The 17106-nt window shown below is 30.5% G+C and overlaps 1 protein-coding gene across 2 annotated transcripts; it reads right to left on the bottom strand.

Annotated features, from left to right (window-relative positions):
• Positions 1-377: 377 nt before the first annotated feature.
• Positions 378-11899, bottom strand: LOC145319017 (tubulin polymerization-promoting protein homolog). Of its 2 annotated transcripts, XM_080160834.1 has the most exons (10): positions 11750-11899; positions 11005-11207; positions 10415-10474; positions 7406-7467; positions 6807-6870; positions 4797-4865; positions 2945-2991; positions 2272-2326; positions 1555-1578; positions 378-1517 (listed from the first exon to the last, which is right to left on the bottom strand). In XM_080160834.1, exons 1-10 carry the CDS (start codon positions 11793-11795, stop codon positions 1482-1484), a joined length of 666 nt encoding a protein of 221 aa, XP_080016960.1. In that variant the 5' UTR covers positions 11796-11899; the 3' UTR covers positions 378-1481. The 2 variants fall into 2 exon arrangements, with proteins under 2 accessions (XP_080016960.1, XP_080016959.1); XM_080160833.1 differs by having other exon boundaries at positions 378-1578.
• Positions 11900-17106: the final 5207 nt, after the last annotated feature.

Here is a 17106-nt window from a genome sequence, read left to right as displayed (position 1 = left end):
TGATACTTTTATCAAAATTAAATATTAGATAGAAATTACCTATGTAAATGCATTTTTTGCTCTTACATACTAGTCAGGTGTGTCCCCAAGGTTTTATAATAAAGTTTTCCTATTTGTTAGCTTAACAACTTTGAATTTTGATTGATTGGTCTTTTTGGTTGAGTGTCAAATCTTTTCAACCACTAATTATAATCTACAGAAGGGTAATTTTGTGCATGATCATTGGGGATTGAATATCAATTTTTGGCCATTGTCTTATCTCTTGAGATTCATGACTACTGGCACTATTTTTATTAGATTTATTTCTACCTTTTTCACATTTTACATTTTTTAGCGTTAATCCTATATAGAAAGACCTAAAGACTACAGTTATAACATTTTAACATTAAGATATATTTATTTAATGTAATTTTAAATTCATACAATTTAAGCAAGATATAAAATAATACTGTTAAAAATTACAAAAAAAATATTAAATTTTGATGAGTATTAGTAATGACTTTCCTTCATAGTTTATGGAATCAAACTAGTCCTAAAGCGTGAAGAAAAATCATATCTAGCATTGTTTCAGAAATGTTTATAAACCATACCATTTATTGGTATGCATTTAAAATGTTTTAGAATATGGAATTTTGCTATATTGAGAATCAACTGAATAAAAAAACCACTCCAACAAATATTAATAAAAAACATTGAACAAAAAATTGAAGCGTAAAAAGTATAACAAGAGGTATATAAATACAATAAAAGCACTACATAAAACAGAAATAAAATTATTATAAGGCAGTTATTATGAGAATAATGGGCCAAATCCTTTAAAATTTCTTAGGCTAGTCTAGGAGTTAGGGTTTCCATAGCCTTACGTAGATACAGAAGAATAGTAGTACCTATGAATCCATTACTTGGGGGCTAGCCTATAAAACTTAAAAGAATTTGACCCAATAATGAGTAAGAATAAATTTGTACATTTATTAGGAGCTAGTCTATGGTTTAGTTTTGTACTAAAAAATAAATACATTAAGCATTTCATTTTATGCAATTTAGGATTCGAACATATTATACATACAAGTATAGTAAGCATAACTGATACATTATGATTAGGGTTTAAACTAAAAATTAAGAAAATTCATTGACCTTAAAAAGGTTCTAAATAATTTACATAATTTTAATATTTTTTTGTTCAAGGTAGTTAAAGATTTAATTATAAAAAAGGAAAATGTTGTCTGTACCTTTATTGTTTATTTTACTGCGCAGCTACTCTATAACTCACCAAAGGATGTCCTGATGGTCCATAAAGTATCATGTCACCCTTATGGAAGAAAATTCATATATGCCGTATAATTAATATTATTTGACTAATAAAAATTCACTTTTTATCTGTAAGTTTGTATTTGCTGCGCTACTTATGTACAATTGTCCTTGTTATTTATTAGTATTGGTATGTTTAAGTTTGTTTGAATCCAGTGACATATCCATCCTTCTTAAGCTTGTTTGAATCCAGTGACATATCCATCCTTCTTAAGCTTGTTTGAATCCAGTGACATATCCATCCTTTTTGCTCACCTCCTCTCTACCTGCCTGAAAGATGGGGTACATGGTGTTTCTACAACCGACAGAAATACAGCTAGATGTATTTATAACATATTTAAAAGTTTAGATGTAAATTTGGCAAGAAATAGAAGTATAATTTACAATTTTGGCTGTATCAATGCCAGTGTTAGATGTATATTTGTCAGCACACCTACAAATAAACCTACGACATCCATACAAACAATTATGACCAAAAAAAATATCCACTGTATTTCTGCCAGTTGTAGAAACGGCAATGTCCCGAAAGATAATGCATTTGTACAGTATGGCTTCGAAACCGATTAATATCCGCTAGGTTAGAACCGATTCTTAGCCATACTGGGCTAACAAACCTGGAATTAATCTTTTCTCTCTGCGGAAAGTTGTCTATGATACGATGTGATAAATGACTATTGTTACATCATATCAAAACAAGATAAGTTTTCATGAAAACTTTTGCATTTTATGTTGAAACCCATGGAATGACTGGAAATTATTTTAGCTACCCAAATTTTGAAAATTGATAAATAAAAACGGCTTAGATAATACGAAGTGTTATTTTTAAACATTCATGCAAAAGGCATATTACTACTTGAGTCTTGAGAAAAGTGCAATTGAGGAGAAACCATTAAAAATTTGTAATGGCGAAAAAAGTAAAAACAATATACCTTTTTCTTAAGGCATGAAAATATTCTACTTTACCTTTCCTTTCCCCTTTCCAGCACTGTCGAATCTCTGTTTGTGGGTTCCTCCATACCTATTAATATTTAGTAACTTAATTGTAGCTACGCTCCTAGACTCCTCTAAGGCAGGGAGGAAGGGGACATTGAGCTGTTTATTATACTAGACCACCATGTTTCATAATAACGATTCATTATTCGTTGTCTTTGGGACTGTTAATGAATTTTGATTGGTTGGTTTGTTGAGTTGAGTGCTCAAACGTTTCAACCACGAATTGTAATCTACAGATTTGGTAATTTTGTGTATAATCATTTGGGATGTATATAAATGTGTTGTTCAATATCTTATCCCCTGCCTCTAAGGGCATAAAAATGGCCTGGGTTAACCTAACCCTAGATTTTAGTATTAAAATTTAAAAACTTTTTGAACATTTTTTTATGGTAGTGATTTTAATTTAAAGGAGGGAGGTGCCCTCCCTCAAAATATTTGAACACCTTCTTGGAACCTATAAGAAGCTTTTACGTAAAGGAGAGCCTTTTTGTTCAAAGGTTACCAATATCTTTGGGTACAAACACACTGTTACTCATATGTAAGGATGTGCTATATTTTTTTTTTAATCTGTCAAATGTCAAAAAACATATTTGGAACCCATCCCTATTTTCTTTACCCAGCGAATCTTCTTTTAAATATTTACCTGGATGTATCTGTTAGTCTGTCCACTGCACTACTCTTTACCACGCTCTAAAATAATTTTTTTTGTTAGATTAAGAAAAAAGGCTAATTAATACCTACTCTTTAACAAGATTATATTTTATCGAACTTATGCCTTTTTTAAAATAAAAAATCTTACTGAAAAATATACATCCAATTACTGCATAAAACGATGGAAAATTATTTTGATATACTTTTAACTGCTAATTTTTTGGAAGATTACTGTCTATACAAATGACGAGAAAGCTTTGAAATGGAAAGACAGACAGACATTTATAGTTGAAGTGTTGCTACTCTTCTAAAAGGAAAACAAATACAAAATATTATGTTTTTAAAAGAATTAGATGTTTTTACATTCAAAGTTGTATGAATAATCTATTAATCGAGAAAAATATCGACATTTTTAGATAGATTTAATAGTAAAGAATAGGCCTATTGATCAGGGGGGGGATTTGTAAATAATCTTTAATGAAATTTTGTAAAATCCAGTAAGGTAAAAATTGCGTTTTAAGATATTTCATTTAGTTCTTCCCCCCCCCCCCCCCTTACATAAGACAGAATTTTACACCATATATTTATAAAATTCCTAAATCTAAGCCTAATGGGTCCATTGGTTAGCAATTTACTGTTTTGCTCCGCACAGGTGTTCTCAGTTTTGTACTTTAGAAAACAAGTTAAAGTAGTTATAGAAAAATTTCTAGATTAGCAATAAATAAAGTAGAAATAAAATGATAAAAAAGGAAAATTTATCCATAAGCAGCGCGAGCACATCGTTATGTACTTACTACAAACAGGAAAATAGAAACAAATTTGGGCAAAAAAGCAGTAAGGGCCTACAGTGACAGCTAACATAATATTATAAAAGGACATACCCGTTAGCAAAAAAGTTTACGTAGTTATCATTGATACAAGCTTAGAAATAGTAAAAAAAATGCAAAAAGCGACCACAAAGCATTAAGGAGTGGTATTGCTGCCAAAGTCATTCAATTGTCAAATATGCCCTATAGTTGGAACATTCTTCATGAAAAAAAATCACCTCTGAGAACGGTTGATAACAAAGTAGAGCCAGACATCTCAAATATTGCCGACAACCAACCCTTCAATTCCATGACCGAAGTCTGGAAGACCTAACTGTGCTAGGTAATGGGTGGCACCTGTTAAGGGGCCATAACATTCCCCTTACTCTTACTAATAATCATGCGCATCTTATAGCAGCAGTAGGTACAACTTTTAACGTCTTTAGTAATGTCGCGATTTGGGGACGGGGGTTAATTGAAATACTAATCAACTTGAAGAGTAAGAAAACTTAGTTTTGTAGAACATGCTAAGCGAGTAAAAAATAAATTAAAAGTTTAAATTGCAATTTTGTCTGGGTCTACAAAATTCAGAGTAGGTTTAAATTTTAAATTTTATCATTAATCTATTTCGATTATAGTTAAAAGGAATTAAATTAATTTTAAGTAGCGAAAATGCATACATTATTAAATTAAATTTCAATTTTTAGAAACTCATTGACAGTATAATTCTTTATTAATTATCATAATATTACCAATTTGAAGCACAAAAAGTCTTTGTTTTTATTGTTTTATACTTTTCTAATTCAATTTTTAAAATGTATTGCTATATACAGAGAAAATTATTCTTGTTTAACTTAAAAGTTATTATTTCACAAGACAATTTTCACGAATATTAAAATAAAAACCATAAAATAATACCAGTTTTGGTAGACCGGGACTGCAGCCGGTCGGGGCTAAGAAAACTGGTTTTAATCTTATATTTTTATGTTAATATCCGCGGAAAGCTGTCTATAAAACGATGTAATGAATGACTATTACCGTAGCACCAGAGAAACCAGGTTTTCCACAGTTGACCAAGTCTGTCTTTATCTTATTCACATCCATTTTCTAAACAAATATAAAAGTTAGTGTTTTTAGTATTTCTAAACATTGAAAACAACGAAATAAAAAAATAGATAAAACAGCTATTACGTAATATGTAAGTTATGACCTAGGAATCTTTATTGTACATCCCAATTATGGTAAACAAAATTACCATATCTATAGATTAAAACTTTGCAAAGTTAAATTACATTCCTTCGCTAAAAAAAACTTTAAAAAAAACTTAAACCGTAATTCATAATCTCCAAAAAATTATTTCCATTAAATTATGAAAAAGGTTTACACTCTATGTACAATGAAAATGTACATTATTAGGGACCCTTAGGCTTACATCAAGTTAAAGAACAGAAACTACAAAACAAAAATATATAAATATAAAAATTTGATAAGCAAGTGCTTGGTGGGCATATACCCCTTTTTAAAAGCGAAGCTTTTTTATAATTATTAAAAGCGAAGATTTTATATAATTAAGATCGGTCCGTCCGTGCGTCCGTAACGGATAGCTTTTTTCGTTAATTTAGGCATGTTAGAATTGTCAATTCAAATTTTGCATTGTTATTCCTTTAGTAATTAAGTACGATTTAAAAAGCGTAACCTCTATAATCATTACCAAAATGACAACAAAGTATAATATCATAAGCGAAGCAACTCTATAATCAAGTCCTAAAAATGTAAGTATGTCCATAAACATTATCCTGTATCAAGCAGTTTTTCAACAAATTTACTTACAATTTTGCGTTGACTCTTAAATATTTATATTCTGATTATTCAGTTCTGACACTATACAAGTGTTAATGTCCGTTTGTCCTACCGTTTCAGTGCTTCGCTTTTATGTTGTCATCCTTGTTTTTTAGAAACTTCTTTCATAGATAATTTAATATTTGATAAAAAATAAGTCTTCCAAATAGGTTTCTTTTTCTATAAGCGAAGTATAAAACTTCAATGAATAATTTTTGGGGGCATTTTATATTATAGTATTTTTATCAGGGCTCTGCAGCCGCGTCTCAGCCGCCTGTAGGCCTAAGGGAAATTAACCTTTCACAATTTAAAAAAATCAGGAACTCTTAAACTGACCCAAATAGGACAATTCCCACTTTTGAAAAAATTAAAATCGTCCTAACGGGTTTAAATTTGATGCTTAGTCGCAGCTGCCGAGCCCTGATTTAAATAATGTCATGTTTCTGAACTTCAACATGGTAAAATTCGTGGTCGATACCGTACAATCTCCTTGTTTGTTATGTTTTATAAATGTAAAATATTTTGTGTATTCAAAAATGTTGGCTTACCCACGACGTTTATGCAATGTAACTAATTAAAAAGGTTCTAAAGCCAGTCCTAGTGACAAAGCAAAAAATGTAATATGAAAAAACAACTTTGAAGAAGTTGATAAAAAGCATTAAGTTATGCTTGAACATATAAAATAGATTTCATTCTATCCTATTATATAAAGTAGTAAGCTTTTTTGTCTGTAGCGAAGGATCTCGCTAACCGTTGAATTGGGACTTGGGATAGTTTTAGGCTTTTTTTTCTGCCACCTCCTTACACCTTTGAGTCCCCTAGATGCTATTGGCGCAGCCGATAGTATACAATATTGTACACTAGCGGATACGCCCCTAGAAGCATATAGGGGCACTTAAGGTAGGAGGGGGAAAAGTCAATCTCAGCCTATTTTAAATTTAAATTTCAAAAGAGTAAAAAAATATTTTTTTTTGAGGAGGGAGAGGGGTGAAGATACCCTCCCCAAAAATAGTTTAAAACCTTCCCAGGACCTATAAGAAGCTTCACTGTAAAGAAGACTAATATCGGTTCAGCGGTTAGCAAGATCCTTCGGGACAGACAAAAAACACTTACTTCTTTATATAATAGGATTATCCTTTTATAAATCTTCGAAACAATTGGCCATAACCGTCCTTATTTTTAAATGGTTTTAAATGAACAACCACTAACCTTGTTATTTGCAATCTCATCCAAATATTTGTTCCACTCTACAAAACTCAATTTGGGACTGTTCCTAAAAAGATATATCATTTATTTATCATATATTTGTGTTCTTTCCGTTTGTTTGAAAAGCTAGTTTTATTTTTCTTAATTTCTTTACAGTTCTTCTACATCAAAATTAGCTTTTTAATCTATAACCCTGATTTAGTTTGATCTATACATAAAAATAACAGGATGTTTTTCTGTCGCTCACCACTGTAACGATATGATTCCTCTTCCATTACATAAATTTGCTATCATACCCCATTTTTCTAATCAAGTTCTTAATTTTTAAAGACATTTATGTCTATAAGTACCTAGTGGTTTCAAAAGTTAAATTCAATTATGTTAAAAAATAACAGTATGATATTTAAAGAATAATTAGAGAACATTTAACATCATGAAAAGTATTTTTTATTTAAATTAAACTTTCTCAAGTGAAATACATTACAAGGCATTTCGAAATCCTCATTATTTAACTTAATTGTGCATATTCCCTTGAAGAACTTACGGACACTGACCTACTCTATAAATATTTAAAAGCTTTGCTACCAATAAAATGGACTTACTTTGATATTTTTCTGAAGGCTATGCCAGTATCTGTTGTAGAGACCTTTTTACCATCTATAACCTATACAGAGATATTTTTTTAAAAATATGTTTCACACACAAAAAAAGAAAAAGTTAATAAATTTGGGAAGGGAGATTTTTCCAAGGGGAGGCGGTTGGTATCAATTTGAGGTAGTGTGTATATACCCACCCCTAAAATATATATAAACATCCCCTGGACCTGGATAAGAAGCTTCACTGTAAAGAAGAACCATATCGATCCATCTTGCTACTTTTTTTATGAGGACAATGACTATTGATTGCTGCATACCCTTTGTAGTCATAAATGCTGTCAATAATATATACTAAAGTAACCGATATTTGTCTGTGTGTCACGTTTGTACGTTAAGATCTCGGATGATGAAAAAATATTTCCGAGCATGTTCTTGTAATGATAATTAGGCATTATTATAGAAAAAAACTTGAAATTAATAATATAATAATATATCATCAGCTTGAATTTAACAAAGCAGTTGACTATCAGATAGTAAACACAGGCTTATATCTATTTCTTTATCCTGATATAAAAATAACAGGATATCTATGTGTTAATCTGTGTGTGTGCAGCTTAAAATCTACGACTATTGTTCTCTTTTACAGAGAAGTTTCGTATAGGTAGTGGGAAGGTTTATTACTATTTTGTGAAGGGTACTATTATCATCCCTATCGTAAGGAGGGGGGTCCTTCCACAAAAAAAACATTGAATGTAAGGGCTCATATGCTCCTTCCATTCCCTCAAATACCCCCTGGAGGCATCTAGGATTAGTCGCTGGTTGTAAATAAAACTGGTCATTAAGCTTATCTACCCGTATATCAATTATGTACTAATGAATAAAAAGGATAACAACATTTATAAAAGCGAAGCTCCACAAATTAGACAGACATACTAACATTGACATTTAAAATATCTTTAAAAATCAACAAAAATAAACATTAAACATACCTATTTTTTTTATAAAAAACTATAGAATTTCAGTGACTAAATTGTACCTAACTATTTCATAATCTTTATGCAAAGTTTAAAATCGATAGGATTATTCTTTAACATTCAAAAGCATATATCCAACATTAAATTATAGTTCTAAAAATGGAAAACAAAATTATTTTAGATAACAGTGTAGAATTTCTATGAAACATCTTATTGATTAAACCTGTAGACTGTAATAAAATAAATATCTTGTATTTAGTAATGAATGTTATTAGAAATACTGCTACTCTATAGCTATGGTATACATCTATTGGGATCTTAAGATAATTTACTCTTTTATCTTAGATCTAATTAACTTAAAACTCAACAATAACTTCTAAAAAGTACACCTTAGTCTTTCTATACTATCAATAAAATATACCCCAAAATTGAAATAAATTGCATATTTTAACTGCAACTAAAAATTTTGAGAAATGCTAACCAGCGGCTAGAGGCCTCTAGGGGCGTTTTGGAATGGGGGGGGGGGGGAGTCAACCCCCCTTTCGCAATCAATATATATCTTGAAAAGAAAACGTTATTTCTTGGAGTGGGGCAAGTTTTTTCTATTGCGATTTCTATCGAGCGGGTGGTGATATCCTCCCCCAAAATAGGCCTGTGAGAAGTAACACTGTAAAGGAGAAACATATCGGTTCTCCTTCTCTTTTTATATCCTTCTTATTGTATCCTCTTATGTTTGGCCTTTCATTTCAAACATTGTATTGCTACGTATGGACATAATTGTCCTTGTTATAAACCTGATTAGCATGCAACTAGTGAATTATCTTAGATATCTGTTATCATGGGAATAATCACAATAATAACATTTACCAACAATCATTAATTTTAATAACACACATGGAATAACATTGGGAGTCAAGGATGATTTCGTTCATAAGTAAAAATGGAATGTTTTAAATGAAAAGCCAAACATAAGGGTAAGAGTAAGAGTAAGAGAAAAAGAGAATGAAGTAGAATGAATTTTAAAGAAAATAAAAAAAAGAAAAAAAGAACCAAACATTCTTTTTAAGTAAAATTAAAAAGAGCTCCAACTAAATAGCTTTTTATGAAGCTAACCCAATTGTTTCTGAGAATCTAAATGACTGTTTCTGTTCACATTAATAATGAATTTATAAAGATACCGACATAAGAATAAAGAAATACTAAACAATTCCTTTTCCCTAAAAAAATATTAGGATTTTCACTTGGTTATTGTAAAAGCTTAGAATGGCTTCTTAAGTCCTGAACTCTATTGAATTAACAACCGTCAGACAACCAAGTATTCTATAGAACGACCTTTGTCTAGACGAAAGTCCTGACTCTGAGTTTATGGTATTGTGATGCACCTGTTTGTGAGAAAATGCATTTCTCCCTTTTAATGTAAAGCTCTTTTTAACGTCTTTGATATGAAGCTGTGTGGACGGGGCTCGAACTCGACACCATCCCGACCACAATCGAGAGCCTTACATTAGAACTTTCAAAATCTTATCCTGTTAAAATTGTTTGGGGTGCATAATTGATTTAGAATTACCTTACATCTATTTTAACAATAATATATTGAGTTACACTGGACAGAGAGATTGTATAAAGATAAACAATAATAATTTTTCTGTAAACTTATTATTTTAAAATAAAATAAAATAATAATTTCCCACTGAGCGAACGAACAAATTTCAGTTACTTTTGACCCCTTTAGATTTTAAAAAGAAAATTCAATTTACAACTGAACCGATATGGTTCTCATTTACAGTGAAGCTTCTAATAGGCCAAAGGAAGTTTTAAACTATTATTTTGAGCTAGGGTACCTCCACCCTTCCATGGTATCGCTCTAAAAAATATAATCCCCCTCCCCCCGAAGTTTTTTCTTCAAATCTTTCTTTTTAAAACTAAAATTTAAAGTAAAGACTCGCTACCCTCACCCCCTTCTCCCACCAAGTTCCCCTAATTTGTGATAAAGGGTATTTTTCCACAGTAATCTCTTGTCCGTCTAAAAAAACATCGTTACCTTTGCTTGTTTAAACCATTTGTCAGATTGGCTCAGCTTTATACATTTTCCATCTGAGGTCTAAAATTATCTTTGTATAATAAAAGCATGCAAAGTTTAAAGAAACATTTTCTTGTGTTAAGCTATTCTATAAATACTTTCTGTTGTGTAAATATGACTTTCTCGGCTGCTAAATGAGATAACTTTTTACTGTCCTTTTTATCTCAGCTTGATACTTATAAGAATATGGCAAGTTTATAATTTGTATTGACATTTTAAATATTTCTTTCAAGTAAATAAGATTATAGTATAAAGTATAGTGATACTACTGTAGTTAAATTCTCATGATAATAAAGAAGTATACATATATAATGAACATATATCTTCATAACTCAATAAACCGTATTTTTTTCCTCTCTCCTTTTTTCCTTTTAATACTTAATTATGAAGCTTCTTATAGTGTCTATAAAAAATGACGTCATACTAGCCTATTGTTAATCAATTAAAATGTTTACTGGTCTGCCATTGGTAATTTAATCTGTGTATTGGCCTATCATTGGTAATTTTTTATAGGCACTATTAAGAGTTGTCTGAATTGTTTTAGAACTTACCTTATCCCCAAATTTTGAGAATAGAATGAACTGTTCCTTAAACAGTTTCTTATCTGGCTCTGGACACTTGGCAGCTTCTTTCTCTCCATCTGTCTTCTCATCAGCCTCAACTTTCTCCTCCTTCTCATTTGCCTCGGAGTCAGCTTTCTCCTCAGTTTTCTCTTCCTTAGATTCTTCTTCAACGGCTCCGTTTTCAGGGGAACCTAAAATTTGACATTTGTGAGGATTTTTAAATTTTTTTTGATAGGTTTTGATAGGTTATTTTAGGTTAAGTTAGGTTATATTGGGTTAGGTGATTGCCCCGCAGGGGCTAGAAATAAGAGCTTCTGTGAAAATACGAAGAAACGCCCCTTAAGAGACGTTGCCACGAAAGGGACTATACTCAATTTTTCACTAAATGTCTATAAGATTAAAAAATAAGCTGATGTTGTCATTATCGAACTTTCTTGATATAATGAAATAGCCTAAAACCTACCCCGGACCTAAACCAAGCTTCCCTTTAGACCAGAGATGGATTCTTTTTTTTTTTTAAATAGGAACTGCCTCACTAAAATTGTTTTTGTGAAAAATCCTCCAAAATCACATAAAAAAACACTTATATGTTTTTATTTAATTTTTGCAGATTTTTATGTGATGTTGGAGGATTTTTCCCCAAATCAATTTTGGTGAGGCCGCGATGTAGCAACCCTAATTTTTGTAAAGAAACTTAGTGCACACACATAAACGTCAATGTTAACAATTTTACCTTCTGGTTGACTTTCCTCGACTTTTGTTTCCTCTGCTTCACTCATTATTTATCTATATATTTAGGTGCAATTCATTTAGGTACAATTTAGGTTTACCGTAGCTCTTTAAAGTGCCTATAAAAAAAATGACGCCATTCAATACAAATGGCCAATGATAAACCAATACACAGACTTAATTACCAATGGCAGGCTAGTATACATTTTAATTGACCAATAATAGGCCAGTATGATGTTATTTTTATGGGCTTTATAAAAATCTTCGAATGTTAAGTCCATGAACAATAAATTTTTGTCATTATGAAAATACAATAAACAAAAATGGGCCAATTTCCCTCTGGGGCAGGAGTAAACCTCATTCTTACACAAACCCGCTTCCAAATAAATGGATAAGAGTACTACTACACAAAAGGGGGACACAAGCTTGATTTTTAAAATTAACTTTTACAATGAAGAATAAATATTTATCTTATCGTATTATAGACACTTTTCTGTGGATATTAAAATGAAAAATTATTAGATTAAAACCAATTTTTATAGCCCCGAGCGTCCATAGGCCTGGTCTATCAAAACTGGTATTAATATTATGAAATCTATTTTAATATTCGCTGACAATTGTCGGTAATTAGAAACTATACATGATTTTTTAAGTATGGCTGAGAACTAGTTCTAATCCACCGGATATTAATCGGTTTTGAAGATATACTGGAAAATTTATTTTCTACCATTCTCTTAAAATTATTTTTATCTGTCCTGTGGAAAACTTTCTAAAAGACACGAATACAGGTATAAGGCAGTGGACTGTTATTTAATCTTCCCACTATCTATAACAGGCAAAATTAGACATTTGTTAGATTTAAACTAGGGGTGTGTTTAGCAATAATGTTATCTTTTTAAATTAATTCATTTTTCAAACCATCATATACAAAAATATTTTGGGGGAGGAGGAGGGGTGGGGGAGATTTATTGATTATCCTATGTCCCCTACCTCCACCCTGGTAGGGTAGACAATTTTTGCAGACATAATTAATCTTGCACAACTTTTTATGTTCCATGTGTTGGAACATTTTAAATTGATGAACAATTCTTGGTCCTAATATTTTGTGCTTTGTTTTAAACTTTGAATGTTAACTTGTACTTTAGAATGCTAGCAGAGCTACTTTATCAAGGGTTTGGACACTCAACCAATCAAAATCTTTATATAAGTCCCAAAGGCTGTTAAGCCAACGATTAATAAAACTTTATTATAAGACTTTGGGGACTGGTGTTATAAACAGCCCATTGTCCCCTCCTTCCCTGGTCTTTAGTTTAATTATAAAACTAAACTAAATTCATGTACAAAACTACCAAAAGACTAATGCCACAAATTTTTCATTTATCATTTTTCTTATCTTTTGTTCATTGAATACAGGTAAATTTTAAAATTTGATTCAACGTATGGGTTTGATTAATGTAAGAAACTTCATGAATAACAAAATTCTGCGCCAAAACAAAGTCAAAGTTTTAAAATAATTCATATTAGAATATAAATTTACAATTTTAGGACTGTTAGGTTGCTTTTAAAATAAACTGTCGGCTTTGACCACTATTATGAAATGCATATAAGAAAGCCTGCAAGAAATGTACTGCTATAACTACTGTAAGACTGCCACAAGTATTCCAAATTTCAATATCAAATTTTACCAGCTAGAAGCAAAAATAATAGATTATTTTTGTTTAACTTTAAGTCTTTTTAGAAGAAAAACTTAATTTTTTGGAGAGATTATTATTATTTACTGAGGTGTTGTTATTGTAAAACTATAATCAACTACTGGTATTAAAATAAGCTTATTATAAAGTCAATGTTGTAATCAGAATATTAGATCTAATATGTTGACTTTGTAGACTAAAAATAAAAAAAATATATTTATATAATTAAATTTGACATAAATATAATAAATTCAAATACCTAAGTATAAATTATAGTACATATATAAAAAAGGTAAAAAGTAAATTACCTTTTAAGGCTATAGATATGATATGATAATATAAAGAAAACCACGTAGATTTTTCTTGTTTAAGGTTGGAGGATTTTTTTTTCAAATTCATTATAATTTTATGGAAACTAAATAATGGCCATTTGAATATATATGTTCATAAAGTCGACATAGAACAATTGAATTTGATTATGGACAGAAATAATTATAACTGATAAAATAAATACAAACTTTTTTGCTTTTTTTTGGCAATAATTTTCTACATTCATTAACGTAGAAAAATATCAAATTCCGTTTTTTTTATGAGAAAATTAGTGATGTATTTTTAAATATCTGTTGAATGTTTTGTTATAGTCAAATAAACAAATTTAATATCCAATATGATGATAAAAATTTTTTTTTATATTTTGTTATCAATGACAATCTTATCAATAATACAAAGTAGTACGATGTCTGTCTGTCTGTCTGTCTGTCCGTCCGTCCGTCTGAAGCTTAAGATCTCGATAACCACTGAACCGATCGGATTCTACTCTTGAGGGTATATACCTATTGGTTCTGTGGTGGTTTTAAGCTATTTTCTTGGGGTGTGGGAACACACCCAACCCCCCCAAAACAAAAAAAATCCCCCCCATTTTTTTTTTTTTTTGTAAGAAATATCCTTGGTCCTTTGTAGAAGATTTCCTTTGTGGAATATTTCCTTTGTAGAAGATTTCCTTGGTCCTTCTTATTATTTTTTTTTACAAATTTCACCTTACACTTTTTTTACCATCTCTTGGGGCAAAGCCCCTAGAGGCTAGGGGCGAAGCCGCTAGTAAAACATAAAGTAGAACGTTGTCTGTCTGTGTGTCTAAAGCTTAAGGTCTCGGTAACGCTGAACCAATTGGGCTCTACTCTTCAGGGAATATACCAACTGATCATGTGGTGGTTATAAGCTATTTTCTTGGGGGATTGGATAACGACAATCCCCCAAAAAAGAAAAAAAACCACCTCAAATTTTTTCAAATATTAAATACAATACAAAAACATAAAAGGTGTGGGTTAACCACCACCGCACCGTGGGGCTAAGCCCCCGTGAAATAGAATTATCCCCCCTCCCCCTTTTTACGGTTTAATTAAGATTCATCAAATATATCACTTAAAGATATCTAAAAGGAGAAGTCTCAATATGGTTTTATTTATAAAATACTTGTTAAAAGAAAAGAGTTATATACACCCATTTTTAAAAGCAAAGCTTTTCTATAATTAGGGTCGGTCCGACCGTCTGTCCGTCCGTTACAGTTAACTTTTTTTCGTTAATTCAAACAAGTTAGAATTGTTCTATTGATTTTAAACTTTGCATGATGATTTCAGTAGGAGTTAGGTATGAGTTAAAAAACGAAGTAACTCTATAATCATTACCAAAATGTCCGTAAGTCCATTTTAAACATTTTGATTTTTTACTTTATTAACATGAAATCTTTATATAATCGAATTATCCGATATATTGATCTAATTTTTGGTATACAATATTATAAGCGAAGCAACTCTATAATCAAGTCCTAAAAATGTAAGTATGCCCATAAACATTATCCTGTATCAAGCAGTTTTTCAACAAATTTACTTACAATTTTACTGCGACTCTTATACATTTATCTTCTGATTATTCAGTTCTGACACTATATAAGTGTTAATGTCCGTTTGTCTTACCGTTTCAGTGCTTCGCTTTTATGGATGTTGTCATCCTTGTATAAACCAACTTTTACTGACAGTACTTAGTTATACAGTAGTTACACCCCTTTCGACATATAATATGATAATTTTGACAATAAGGTAATAATAAAGGTGATCATAGCTGACTAATTACAGATATCTCGATGTTGTAAAGACAATAGCACTTCAAACTTACCATTTATACACTTTATAGCATAACATCTATTTTAAAGCTACAATAAACGATTAATGAAACAAATATTAATAAACAAAAGAAAATAATAATAAAGAGATAAGAATAATAATAATATATGAATAGTTTAACATTTGAATAAAAACTGAATTTTTACTACACATTGTTTTAATTTTTCTTATCTTCACTAAAATTGACCAACAGTTGAGCAGTTGTAGGTTTTATAGTGACTCACACACACATATAAATAAAGAAAGGAGAGAAAGAGAGAGAGAGAGAGAGAGAGAGAGAGAGAGAGAGAGAGAGAGAGAGAGAGAGAGAGAGAGAGAGAGAGAGAGAGAGAGAGAGAGAGAAAAGTGAATGGGTTGTGTGATAGATAGATAGATGAATAGAAAGAACAAGAATGATGTCATCCGTAAAATAATATCAAATATAAATATACTAGAGTTGGCTCGATATAATTATCTCCCTATTGGCTAGTTTTCTATATGCATATCTATTTCTCAATAAATCTATTTTCCTCACCCGGCATTACTATCTAAAAGAAAGTAAATATTTAATAATTTAAATGATTTTTAAAAGATTTTTTAAAATTATATTTTTTTCTTTACATTACCATCACCAAAGGGTTAATGATGATGATTACAATTTTAGTTTAATATTTGAACACACAAAATGTCGCCACAATCGAATTCTTTTAAAACATAGTTTTCTTAAATTTATCATATTATAAATTTAAATTTTCTTTTTTATGATTAAAATTAAATACATCAATATAAGGTAAATAGCAACATGAAATGAAAAAAATGAATTTATTTTTAATAAAGTAAAATAATGGGTCTTATCGTTCTGGGCAATGAGAGTTTATTATGGATTATTGGAGCACTATGAGTTTTAATCATATATTCTTTGGAAAACTTGAGCTCGTTTATAGACATTTATTTCCTATATAGATCTGACATGGATCTTGAAGCTATTAAGCAGGCCGTTTTGTACATGTTAAAAATTGGAAGATTTCATTAAATAAAAGTAATCGCAAATATACTTAGTAAATAAAAATAAATATCAAAGAAAAAAAATAACATTATTGAAACATAATTATAGAGTTGTTTTAATAATGGACGCAAACACCCCTTAACCCCCCACACCCCCCCCCCGCTTTATATTCAAGAAATCATCAAGATAAAATCAACCTGGTAAAAAAGAACATGATCATCGAATTGCTACGCTATCAAGAATTTAATTAATTATTAGGGGAATCTTTATGCAATTTTTAAATGGATATGACAGTTCTTAACAGCAATTGGTAACGGACGTACAGAAGGACATACTATTAATATAGAAAAGCTTAATTTTCAATAAAAAGAGAATGAGAGAGAGAAAGAGAGAGAAATTAGGTGGGAAGCAACCTCCGTCAAAATAAATATAGTATACACACACACGCATACATTGTGGTTCACGGAGGCCGTTTGTGTGTAAAATGCGTACATATATGCGTCTG

The sequence above is a fragment of the Acartia tonsa genome, chromosome 5 (genome assembly GCF_053477335.1).
Source record: "Acartia tonsa isolate MP-2025a chromosome 5, ASM5347733v1, whole genome shotgun sequence".
Classification (NCBI taxonomy): domain Eukaryota; kingdom Metazoa; phylum Arthropoda; class Copepoda; order Calanoida; family Acartiidae; genus Acartia; species Acartia tonsa.
Note: the sequence above shows the minus strand (reverse complement) of the source record. Positions and strands in the feature narration are given on the sequence as shown.

Excerpts from the sequence above, each read along its gene's own strand:
- LOC145319017 (XM_080160833.1), bottom strand. The coding sequence starts at position 11,795 with ATGAGTGAAGCAGAGGAAACAAAAGTCGAGGAAAGTCAACCAGAAG. Across the intron at positions 2,992-4,796 it reads CTGGTTTCTCTGGTGCTACG|AGCGTGGTAAAGAGTAGTGC; the intron begins GTAATAGTCATT and ends AAATTATTTTAG. Across the intron at positions 2,327-2,944 it reads AGACTAACAGATACATCCAG|GTATGGAGGAACCCACAAAC; the intron begins GTAAATATTTAA and ends AAATATTAATAG.